This window comes from Malaya genurostris, chromosome 2, assembly GCF_030247185.1.
Source record: "Malaya genurostris strain Urasoe2022 chromosome 2, Malgen_1.1, whole genome shotgun sequence".
NCBI lineage: Eukaryota > Metazoa > Arthropoda > Insecta > Diptera > Culicidae > Malaya > Malaya genurostris.
Window position 1 is genome coordinate 108123111 of NC_080571.1, and position 10937 is coordinate 108134047.

A 10937-nucleotide genomic window follows, 5' to 3' on the forward strand; every position below is an offset into this window, starting at 1 on the left:
TCTTTCCCTTATTCAAAAAGAAATCAAATTACTTGTTTTATAGAGAATACTAGACTAGAGTTATATTTATATTGGGTTAGAAGAAATTAACTTTTGACACCAGTGTGGTTTGATTGTATGGTATGAACGTAGCTTAACATGTTTTTGAAAACAATGCCACCAAAACAAAATGCGTCGGTTTCAGGAACCAGCTTCCATAGCAGGAGGGTGATTTTAATACGAAGCACACCGCTAAATCGAGAGTGGGACATTATGTCCATAGAGAGACTGTTATGGAAAAACTGATATATCAAAAATATGGCCTAGTTTCTTTGCATGTTTAAACCATAAATAGAGACATTAGTACTGCTAAAATCTTGTTACTAAATAGCAACCGACTATTCGAAGTTGTATACGGATAGATTGCTTATTTAATCGATGCAAAACACTATATCGATAAGCTGCCTAATAATATTTTCTGTTCATTCATATTTTACAGCAAACGGCAACTGCCAAACTTGTTTTGTTGAAAGATTCGACAAAAAGATAGTGTTAGTGATAAAGCTTTTGTTCAGCCGACAGAGGCTCTTTATATGACTTTCCTCTATTTATACGATGCGTCGCCATAATTCAAAGCTTATCAAGCAACCATCGAATGTCACACAAACAAATGACAGACAGTCTTTCAAACCAGCTGTCGTATGTTCGAGCCCAGACTAAGAAAGATTATAGTACTAGCATAGATTAAGTAAACCTAGATTTCCAACTGTACGGTGACACTGACGCTTCAAGTGAGAAACGGGTGTACCTTTTTCAATTAGCTACTGTGGTTGTGTTAAATGCGCAGGCAATTTTTTACATGCATTTTTAGAGCATTTACGCACCCATTCTACACCAGACGGCGCTTTTGGTGTCACGGGTTGCTCAACTACAGTACTATTACACTGGGGAATCTAGGTTTATTTTATAATTGGTACTAGTCATGCAATGGTGATATACGCTAAGAATCGGTCGCGAAATATATTGAAATTGGAACATAATCGATTGAAAATATATTACTGAAAATAATATGTGAATTAAGGAATGAATAAACAATTCAATCTACCGAGACTTGATGGTAAACGAATAGTCGAACAGTATTTAAAAACGTTTACGGCGTGTTATCGTAGGTTGTATTCGGTCGTTTGAGTCACTTTTTCGTTTACAGTAGCCCATTGGGTGAACAATCATCATCCGAAATTGACGATTTGAAGTCACGTCAATAAAGCGAATTCATTGAGTTGATTAAGCTTTATTGAACATAGTAACAGCATGAATGGTGTGTTCTCTGTTATGAATATGTGTTTGCAGCTCACCTTTGTTCGAGTAATGAAATATAACTCAAAGGCTACCTCCGTGTAGAATCCTTTAAAATTTTCAAAAATGATAGGAAAATCTTGAGGCAGCGTAACACTGTAATTTATATTGACAGGAACAAATTCAAAATCCACTCATCTCACGATTCCCAACTATACATAAAACCGTCCAGTTTTCGTCACTTTGGCACACTCACTTCCTCGAAGAAACCGAACAAATACAAACGATTAGATAATTGTCTCTTGTTCACCCAACACTCACCGATATTCAACTGTGTTCTTGTTTTGTTTTTTTTTTTGTTTTTTGCAGAGGATAAACCGGACTACCCGTTGCCGACGTTCAAACCGAAAGACACGACCATCAACCTGGGCGAAGCGGCGCGCTTCTACTGCGAGGCGTTTGTGGGAAAGCTCGATTTGCCGGATGCGACCAATAAAATCGTTTGGATGCAGATGTTCGACGACAAGCCAACGTCTATACTGGACGCGAATCAGTTGAATGTTACAAGGTATATGAAAAACACTGTCGCTTGTGTCGGTTTTGCATGATCAGAATCCAACGCCTGCTCGATTCGTTCGGATGGATCGTCGAACGCAGTAGAAGGGCTGGCTATGCACGCACTTCGGTTGGGTTCTGTGTCAAGTGGAAACGGCACGTTTTAGTTTACTTTATTGCTAAAGGTTTCTTTTTTAAATTTCAGGGAGGATGGCCAAATCATTGGATCGTATCTATCGATACCGAACATTCAGCAGCATCACTACGGACGCTATCGCTGTCAGATCACGTCCGGAAACCTCGAACGGCCACTAGAGCTGAGTGTGCTACTCTCACCGAACCAGGTGACGGCCGTCGAAGAATCGGAATTCGAGTTCCTGGTACTCATCATTATTGCTGCTGTGGCTGCCTTGCTTGCGATCATGCTGTTTGTGATCTGCCGACTTGACACACGGAAGGATCACCACGACAGCCGATGTTCAGCACAGTTCATCGCTGATAACGAAAACGTGTAGAACGTGGCTTTAGTAGACTGTAATCCCATCTTCATTTCAAAACAAAACTATTTATTTCACTTAAGAAAAATCTAGAAATTGTAGCTATAACTTATTTGTTAAACATTTCTCAGTACTACGCCTCTGCTTGGCTAATATTATCAATCCACTCTGAAAATCGATTCGTTGTAAATATTCCGTTGAAGTAGTTCAAATGTGAACCCGTTTAGTAGGTTACAAATATTTTTTCGTGAACGATCGAATCGTTTGAAATACTTTGATTACAAATTTTCACCGTTGAACCAAGATGGGAAAGCCATTTATGAGACTGACTTTTGTGATTCTGTAGGAATCTATCTTGTCGACGCATCCAGCGTGATATCTGGGCTGTGTGTGTGACAGATAGGACATTTTGAAGAACCTCAGAGCTTAATCTATCTATATAACGATCATACAATTGTAAACTGTTATACATACACGTGAAACATCAAACGAAAGTGATGATAGAAGATCAAGAAATCGTTGTATGTTGGTTTTCTTAAAAAAAAGAAACAAACTAAAAGTAGTATTCGTAACTGTTGTTTGAAACTCAATATTTAGCTAAAAGCAATAACATTATGCGATACTATGGATTAATCTTGTTTGGCCGAGTAGTATTCCACTTAAATTATTCAAAAAAATTTCGACCATAATATTATACCAGTGAGCAAAAGCACAAAACGGTCGTGGTTTCGTTCCTGTACATTCCTTCAATTGCAAACATAGTTTGAATCAATGCGAATCAAAACGATTTCCTCAAATAATGTAAATCTAAATTTGAGTAAAACAAGATTTTTAGTGTCATGTCGTATCGTACATCGCTCGCACTAATGGCGGCGATCCAACGCGCTGCGAAACAGGTAATGTTTTTAAACCACTCTCATTTGAAATGTAAAGTAATAACAATAAGCTGTTGTGTAATATATATGTAAAAGATTACATCAAAATAAATTATTTTAGCTGTATCACTTCCATAGAAAATTTGATTATTCATTTACAACCCTCACATTCCAAATAACAGGATATTCACGTTTAGAGTTTTGAAGGATTCAGTAACAGGCAAAAAATGGGTGAACAAATTATTTGGATTTGAGCTGTTGTATAGAGACTAAGGTGAACAAGTTGGAGTTGTACTGGACTCCGAACTGCTCAAATCGAGTTCAAAACCAAAGAGCATCCATAGTGGTTGGACAATGCAGACGGGCTTTTGGCAAAACGTAGGGTTGTAAGTCAAAATATATCTTTTCGATTTATACACCAATTATTCGTTCACTACTGATATGCGGATGCTTAGTTCAGAGGCAGAGAGGAGGTGTAGTGACAATTAAGTTTAAGCGGAATAGGAGACTTTCACAACGAGTGACTCTACACTCGTACACTGTGATATAACATACACACTAAAACAATTTTACAGAACCCAGTAATTTCGGTAATCAGTTCGGAATTGAATACTGATCGATCGGTAATTAAAATTTTGATGAACTGTCAAACAAATGCCGAACAGTTTCAATTTACGATTGGATATTTCTCACAGAAACAAGCGAAAAAAAATATTTTTATTGCCAATATAGATCCACGAAAAAAGAAAGATATATTTATAAGTTGCTGTCGGTAAAAATTAAGAAAAATTAACCGGAATTATGAACGCTTTCTAGTACACTTCATAATCCGTCGAGTCCAACCGAACGATATGTGTTGGCAGCAATTGGACATAGTGATACGGAATTATTTTCTAAACAAAACTGTGAGTAATTATAATGTTTCAAAAACATCTGCACCTGTATCGCAACCCATGTGACGAGCCCTTCAAGAATATTTATCGGTTGGAGGATTAAATTTCCATTCTGGGCAGTTTAGAGTAATTTTTATAGTATTACGTATATTACGTATATTAAAACAGTGATATTCTTATATCTCTGAAAATGGTGCTCCTTAGTTGGCATCCCTCTCCCGTGGATTTCAATAAAATAGTAAGTTGAGTAGATTTGGGGCGGATAAAAAGTAGCATTTAAAAGTGACCTGAACGATTTGAACTATCGTCATTGCGTCTTTTTCTCTAAAACCCTATAGTTTTCCAGTGAGAATCGAGAGAGTAATGTCTGGTTTCAATTTTACAGGGTAACAAGTATGTTTACATTTACTTCTGCAATTGTATGATTTTTGTGGTAGAGAAAATTTATGATCTACACTCCAAAAAAATTTTAATTTTACAGGTGACTTAATCCGTCATACGATGTAATTCATACAGACCCAATTTGTCAGATGACGGAAGATTTTATTTGTAATGACTTAATGTTAGATGATCTTGAATTTTACTGGTTTCGACTGTAACTTGCGTTCTGCTAGCAGATGCGACTGTATGAATTTAAATGCTCCTTTTACCAGCCAAGCAGATGCATGCTTCTGTGTCTCAGTCGATTAACAGACGTACTTGCGATCCAATGATTTTCGGTTCATGTCACGGCGGTTGCTGCTATCAGTATTCTTTTTTTATGTCAATGAATTTTATGTCATGGAGTCTTAGACACAATATTAATTGTTCTTCGACGTAAATTTGCGTGAAATGCTTCACCAGGTGCGCTTTGAAAAGAGCATGAAATAGTTCATATGTTTACAATAGAAAAAACAATCTGAACATGAACTATCGCGAGTATTTTAGCATCTGGAATCTTCGAAAAACTTTTCGAGAGACTCAAATTTTATTAACAAGTTAAAAGTATATTTTGGAATCACTCCATCAGATGGAATTAGTGTGCTTCACAGAAAGAAATTATGAATTTTACAGGTGACATAATTCTTCAAACGATACAATTCATAACTACTCAATTTCTCAAATGCCACAATATTCCATTCGTACGGAAATTTACTGGCTCCGAGTGTAATTTGCACTCGGCTAGCAAGTGAGACTGTATGAATTTATATGCACGATTTACCAGCCAAGCCAAATGTGCTTCTGTGGCCCAGTCGACTAACTGGTGTGCTTTGTGATCTAATGTTGTTTTTCGGTTCAAGTCGCGTTGTTGATGTCGATCTTTTGATTTTTATTCATTTCGTTTTAAAGCCATGTAACTTTCAAATCACACAATTTTACATATTCTTGAATATAAATTTGTGTGAAATATGACGCTCCATTTATGTGCATCTGATAAGATGTAAAATCACAAAAAATTTTCGAACTGTGTTGCTTTGGTACAACTTTCACTATCAAAAATGTGCTCTAGTGCGAAAACTAAAAGGTTTAGAGCGACTTTGTCTTCTACAAAAATGTTCGAAATGTACCGGTCTACATTATGAAAATCGTATTAGTTAAGAACTCAGCCACCCAGTGGCGCTAGTGGGATCACAATTTTGCCAAAGAAAACATATTCTATTATATCTGTACAATTTGATGAGATAGAATGTTTGTGTTTTTTCCAGAGCTCAAAACTGATCAAATAGTGTAAACAGTAATTGAAATTTCTCTCATTGGTAACCTTAGTGTGCAATTCAGGGTTGGAAATTACTGTAGCTCAAGATCATGTTGACTTATTAACATGATTTCTTCGAGAGGGTGTTTTAGGGTTTCGATAACCATTTAATGAATGAGTTTTTATCATATGTACAAGGGTGTCTTCTGTAACTAAAAATCAGAATTGTTTACGAGAGTGATGTTATCGATCAGTGTTTCAATAAGTTGGTGTAGGATTGACAAATTGAAAACTGTTTTACTAGAAGGCGCTAGTAAGCTACTGGAGTACTAGGATGAATATCGACATCTGAAATCTAAGGTTTTGACTATTGCCGTAGTTGTTCAAATTTAATTGGTTAGTGGTTGACTTTGTTGATGGGGCGCCTGGATTTCCGTGGTACAGGGGCGCATTGCAATTGACTGAAGTTAGATTTTTTAACGGGGTTTGCTGTTTCTTCATCTTCGTATTTTTGTATACAACAGTTAAATAGTTCTATTATCAGACTTATTTGTTGCGAGCGAGGCGCCGTATTTTCCTCAACAACTCATTTTTAACACTTTTGTAAGTTTCCTGAAGCTCTACAATTGCCACACAAATCAACCATGAAGACTCATTTGCTACAGACATAAGTGTTATCATAATCTGAATGTTAATGTTTCTAAGTACCCAGGTGTTGAGATTTCCACTTTCTGTATTTATTATTCTTTCAAATAATAGTTCCGATTGTGTGATTTTGAGATAGAGTTCAAAATCTACTTCTTCAAAACTGCACAGAAAGAAATTATGAATTTTACAGGTGACATAATTCTTACTAATTTACAGCCAAGCAGATATGTGCTTCTGTGGCTGAGTCGACTATCTGGTTTGCTTTGTGATCTAATGTTTCCGTCTATCATCAAAAACCATTTGAAATTGCATATTGCACCAAATGCATGATACTTGAGAATATTAGATCATGCCTAACGTGCAAACTAAACTGATGTAGAACTCATCGATAACGTAAAAGACCCCGTGTGTAGTGGAGGATGTACTGAAACCAATTGCCAATTGCACTAAACCTGTGCTACACTTTTTGCACTGATACCACTTCGCAGTTTGAAAGAAACCTGTAAAATTGAATTGAATCAGATGTAACAAAAAGTAAGTAAGTGTAAGTAAGTGAAATTTACGCGCTAAACATGTTAATTTCAATCAATCATGATGGAAAATACAACTGATAGAAAGAAAATGGAGAATCATCTATTTTAAAGTTTACTCTGCATAAAAAATTTAACGGCAACAAATTTAATATTAATATGTGAATAGATTTTTTGAAATTTATGTTACATTTAATGGAAAATTGTGTCTAATGCAGATTTCCGTTTTCACTGTTTTTGTAAGCATTAAGATTCAATTTTATTAACACAGAAAAAAATTGTAAATTTTACAGGTGACACAATTCTACAAACGATACGATTTATAACAACTTAATATGTCAATTGACGCAATATTCCACTCGAGCAGAATTTTACTAGCTCCTAATGTAATTTGCACTTGGCCACCAAGTGACGCTGTATGCGTTTAGAGGTTTCAATTATTCACTAAGTAGATATGTGCTTCTGTGGCCCAGTCGATTAACTGGAGTGCTTTGAGATCTGATGCTTCTTTTGTTCAAGTCTCGGGCAGTTGCTATCGATATTTTGTATTTTATTTCATTCGTTTTCAAGCCATGTAATTTTCATATCACACAATTCTACATGTTCTTGCATATAAATTAGTTTAAAACATGACGCTCCATTTATGTGCATCTTATAAGATGTAAAATCACAAGATTTTTTTGAACTGAGAAATTTTCAGATATTTCTACTGTATAAATTGTCAAATGACGCAAAAATTGACGTAATTTGAACTTGGTTAGCAAGTGGGACTATATAAATTTGTATGAACCATTTACTCATCAGCGGCTTGGGTGATTCAGTCAACTAACGGACATACTTTACCATTTAATGATTCTTTGTTGAAGTTACCATTGTTTGCTCTATGAGTTTTTATTTTTTGTTCATATCGTTGAATTTCATGCCATATAATTTTCAACACTCACAACATTACATGTTTTTCACGTAAGTTTGCGTGAAGCATCAAATAGTGCATGTTTTGATAATTCTGTGAAAACTTATTTCAATCTTAGTTTGTTTAAAATTGTAGATTGAAGACGGCATTCATTCCTAGCAGCTGTCCCGGATTGTTCTTCACTGTATCAAGCATATGTTCTAATTCCACGGTTCATGGCCCAAAATCTTTTTATAAGGAATTACAACTGGCATTTTTCCGTGCTTGACAAGTTGTTATTAATAATATATATTTTAAAATTAATAAAATCCAAGATGACGGCTTTTGGTTTGTGGATATTCTATCAACTCGCTATACAATTAGTGTTTTCGAAACAGGTTTGACAAGTAAGTTATTGTAATTAATGTCATATTATTCTCATGTGGTCTGCCGTAAAATTTTACTGTTACAATTATGCAAGTGACGCATTGAAAGTTGGCAAAATTCACACAATCAATCAACTAGTACGTGTGATTGTCGATATTCAGATATGTAGAAAAAGCATGTCAGTTTTATTCGTATTTACGTCATCCAGTTATGTCTGACATTACTCACCAGTTTTTTCTGCTAAAAATAAAAGACACTATTCTGGCTTACTGGCTTTCCCCTAACGGAGACGATGGTTTTGAAAGAATGGGGGATATATAAGCTGGAAAGAATTGGTCAATCAATGCAGAAACGAAACTGTGGAGGCTGCGATCAATTGTTATTAACTCGATGAAACTTTTTGCTATGTCGTTCTCGCCTAAGATATCTGCTCCTACCCCAGATAAATCTTGCGCGCTTAAGATTAATTTCTAATTTAAATAAGATGATCTTTGTTAATCTGACATAACTGTTTACAAATTGAAAAGGTGATGGTAGTTTATACCGAAGAAAGTTTTTGATTTTATTCAAGTTTGAAAAAAATAAATTTGACAGAATCTTCTAGTCATGTTTTTGAAAATATTAGTAATATGAAAAAGGCATCATTACACCACTAGGTTTTTCATTTTCACATATTACCTTGTAATTCCGAAATTCGGTTCCTGATGAAATTAAATAACAAGCTATGGGACCATAAGACCTTTCATTTGAATCTAAGTTAGTGAAAATCGGTTCGGCCATCTCTGAAAAAGTGATTGCGGTGATGGCGATACCAAAAACCTGTTTTAATCCACCTACTGGTGTAATTATGCCTTTCTCATACCAATCATACTATCATATATAATACTGTAGTATTCTTCAAAATAATTTTCTTCGATTCTTGAAAGAATAACCGAAATCGGTTTGTTTGACCGTCTACTGATAAAAACTATCAATTGATAAAAAAATATCCTTACAAGATTTTTTTAGCTGGGAAATAAGTTATAATTTGCGCCCTCACTACAATTATTTAATGTATTTAAAATACTTTCATCCTGCGCCCTGGAATTAATGATATGGGCTCCCTTTTGAATTCTCTTACCGTGATTCTGCGCCCTAGAATAATTCCTATTGCGCCCTTCCAAATTATCATTACAAGATGTTTTTTATTTGGATTGAAAATAAATAATTATTTGCGCCATTAGAAGTATATTTTACTATAATCAAGATTACTTTCATCCTGCGCCCTGGAAGCAATTATGTTGGCGCCTTTTATCAATTCTCCTACCGTGAGTCTGCGCCCTGGAATCATTCTCAAGGCGCCCTTCCAAATTATCCATACAAGATGTTATTTATTTAGATTGATAATAAATGATGATTTGCGCCCTCAGAAGGATATTTTACTATAATCAAGATTACTTTTATCCTGCGCCCTGGAAGCAATTATGTGGGCGCCTTTTCCAATTCTCCTACCGTGAGTCTGCGCCCTGAAATCATTCCCAAAACGCCATTCTAAATTATCCATACAAGATGTTATTTATTTAGATTGAAAATAAATATTGATTTGCGCCCTCAAAAGGATATTTTACTATAATCAAGATTACTTTCATCCTGCGCCCTGGAAGCAATTATGTGGGCGCCTTTTCCAATTCTCCTACCGTGAGTCTGCGCCCTGGAATCATTCCCAAAACGCCCTTCCAAATTATCCATACAAGATGTTATTTATTTAGATTGAAAATAAATAATGATTTGCGCCCTCAGAAGGATATTTTATTATAATCAAGATTACTTACATCCTGCGCCCTGAAATCATTTCCAAGGCGCCCTTCCAAATTATCCATACAAGATGTTATTTATTTAGATTGAAAATAAATATTGATTTGCGCCCTCAGAAGGATATTTTACTATAATCAAGATTACTTTCATCCTGCGCCCTGAAATAAATTATGTGGGAGCCTTTTATCAATTCTCCTACCGTGAGTCTGCGCCCTGGAATCAATTCCAAGGCGCCCTTCCAAATTATCCATACAAGATGTTATTTATTTAGATTGAAGATAAATAATGATTTGCGCCCTCGGAAGGATATTTTACTATAATCAAGATAACTTTCATCCTGCGCCCTGGAATCATTTCCAAGGCGCCCTTCCAAATTATCCTTACAAGATGATATCTATTTAGATTGAAAATAAATGATGATTTGCGCCCTCAGAAGGATATTTTACTATAATCAAGATTACTTTCATCCTGCGCCCTGAAATAAATTATGTGGGAGCCTTTTATCAATTCTCCTACCGTGAGTCTGCGCCCTGGAATCATTTCCAAGGCGCCCTTCCAAATTATCCATACAAGATGTTATTTATTTAGATTGAAAATTTGCGCCCTCAGAAGGATATTTTACTATAATCAAGATTACTTTCACCCTGCGCCCTGGGAGCAATCACCTTTTTCAATTGTATTATTATTTATTTTGCACCCTTCAGGTTACTTGAATCAGTCATTACAAAATTTTCAAAAAAAAAATTTTCGGTTGCAGTTTCAAGAGCTGGTTAGTCACTGACTAACTGTGACTAACCGCAACTACAGCACTGGTTTTGACTATTTCCATAGTTAGATATAATGTTAAGTACATAAATCGTGACATGTATTGCTTATTTCATTTAATTTAATTTAAATTTTTATTTTTTATTGAACT

At 35.3% G+C, this 10937-nt stretch overlaps 2 protein-coding genes across 3 annotated transcripts in view; one reads left to right on the forward strand and one right to left on the reverse strand.

Moving 5' to 3' along the window:
- The window catches only part of LOC131429444 (acetylcholinesterase), a 265785-nt gene extending 264143 nt beyond the window's left edge, over positions 1 to 1642 (reverse strand). For both annotated transcript variants that reach the window (XM_058593571.1, XM_058593569.1), the window contains exon 1: positions 1335 to 1642. The gene's annotated coding sequence lies outside the window, so the exon portion shown is untranslated. The remainder of the gene's footprint in view (positions 1 to 1334) is intronic.
- LOC131429446 (fibroblast growth factor receptor 4-like) overlaps positions 1 to 3317 on the forward strand; it is a 121170-nt gene extending 117853 nt beyond the window's left edge. Inside the window, exons 4-5 of the mRNA XM_058593575.1 lie at positions 1645 to 1843; positions 2036 to 3317. Of these exons, the coding sequence (XP_058449558.1) occupies positions 1645 to 1843; positions 2036 to 2345 (509 nt within the window). The 3' untranslated portion in view covers positions 2346 to 3317. The remainder of the gene's footprint in view (positions 1 to 1644; positions 1844 to 2035) is intronic.
- Positions 3318 to 10937: the final 7620 nt, after the last annotated feature.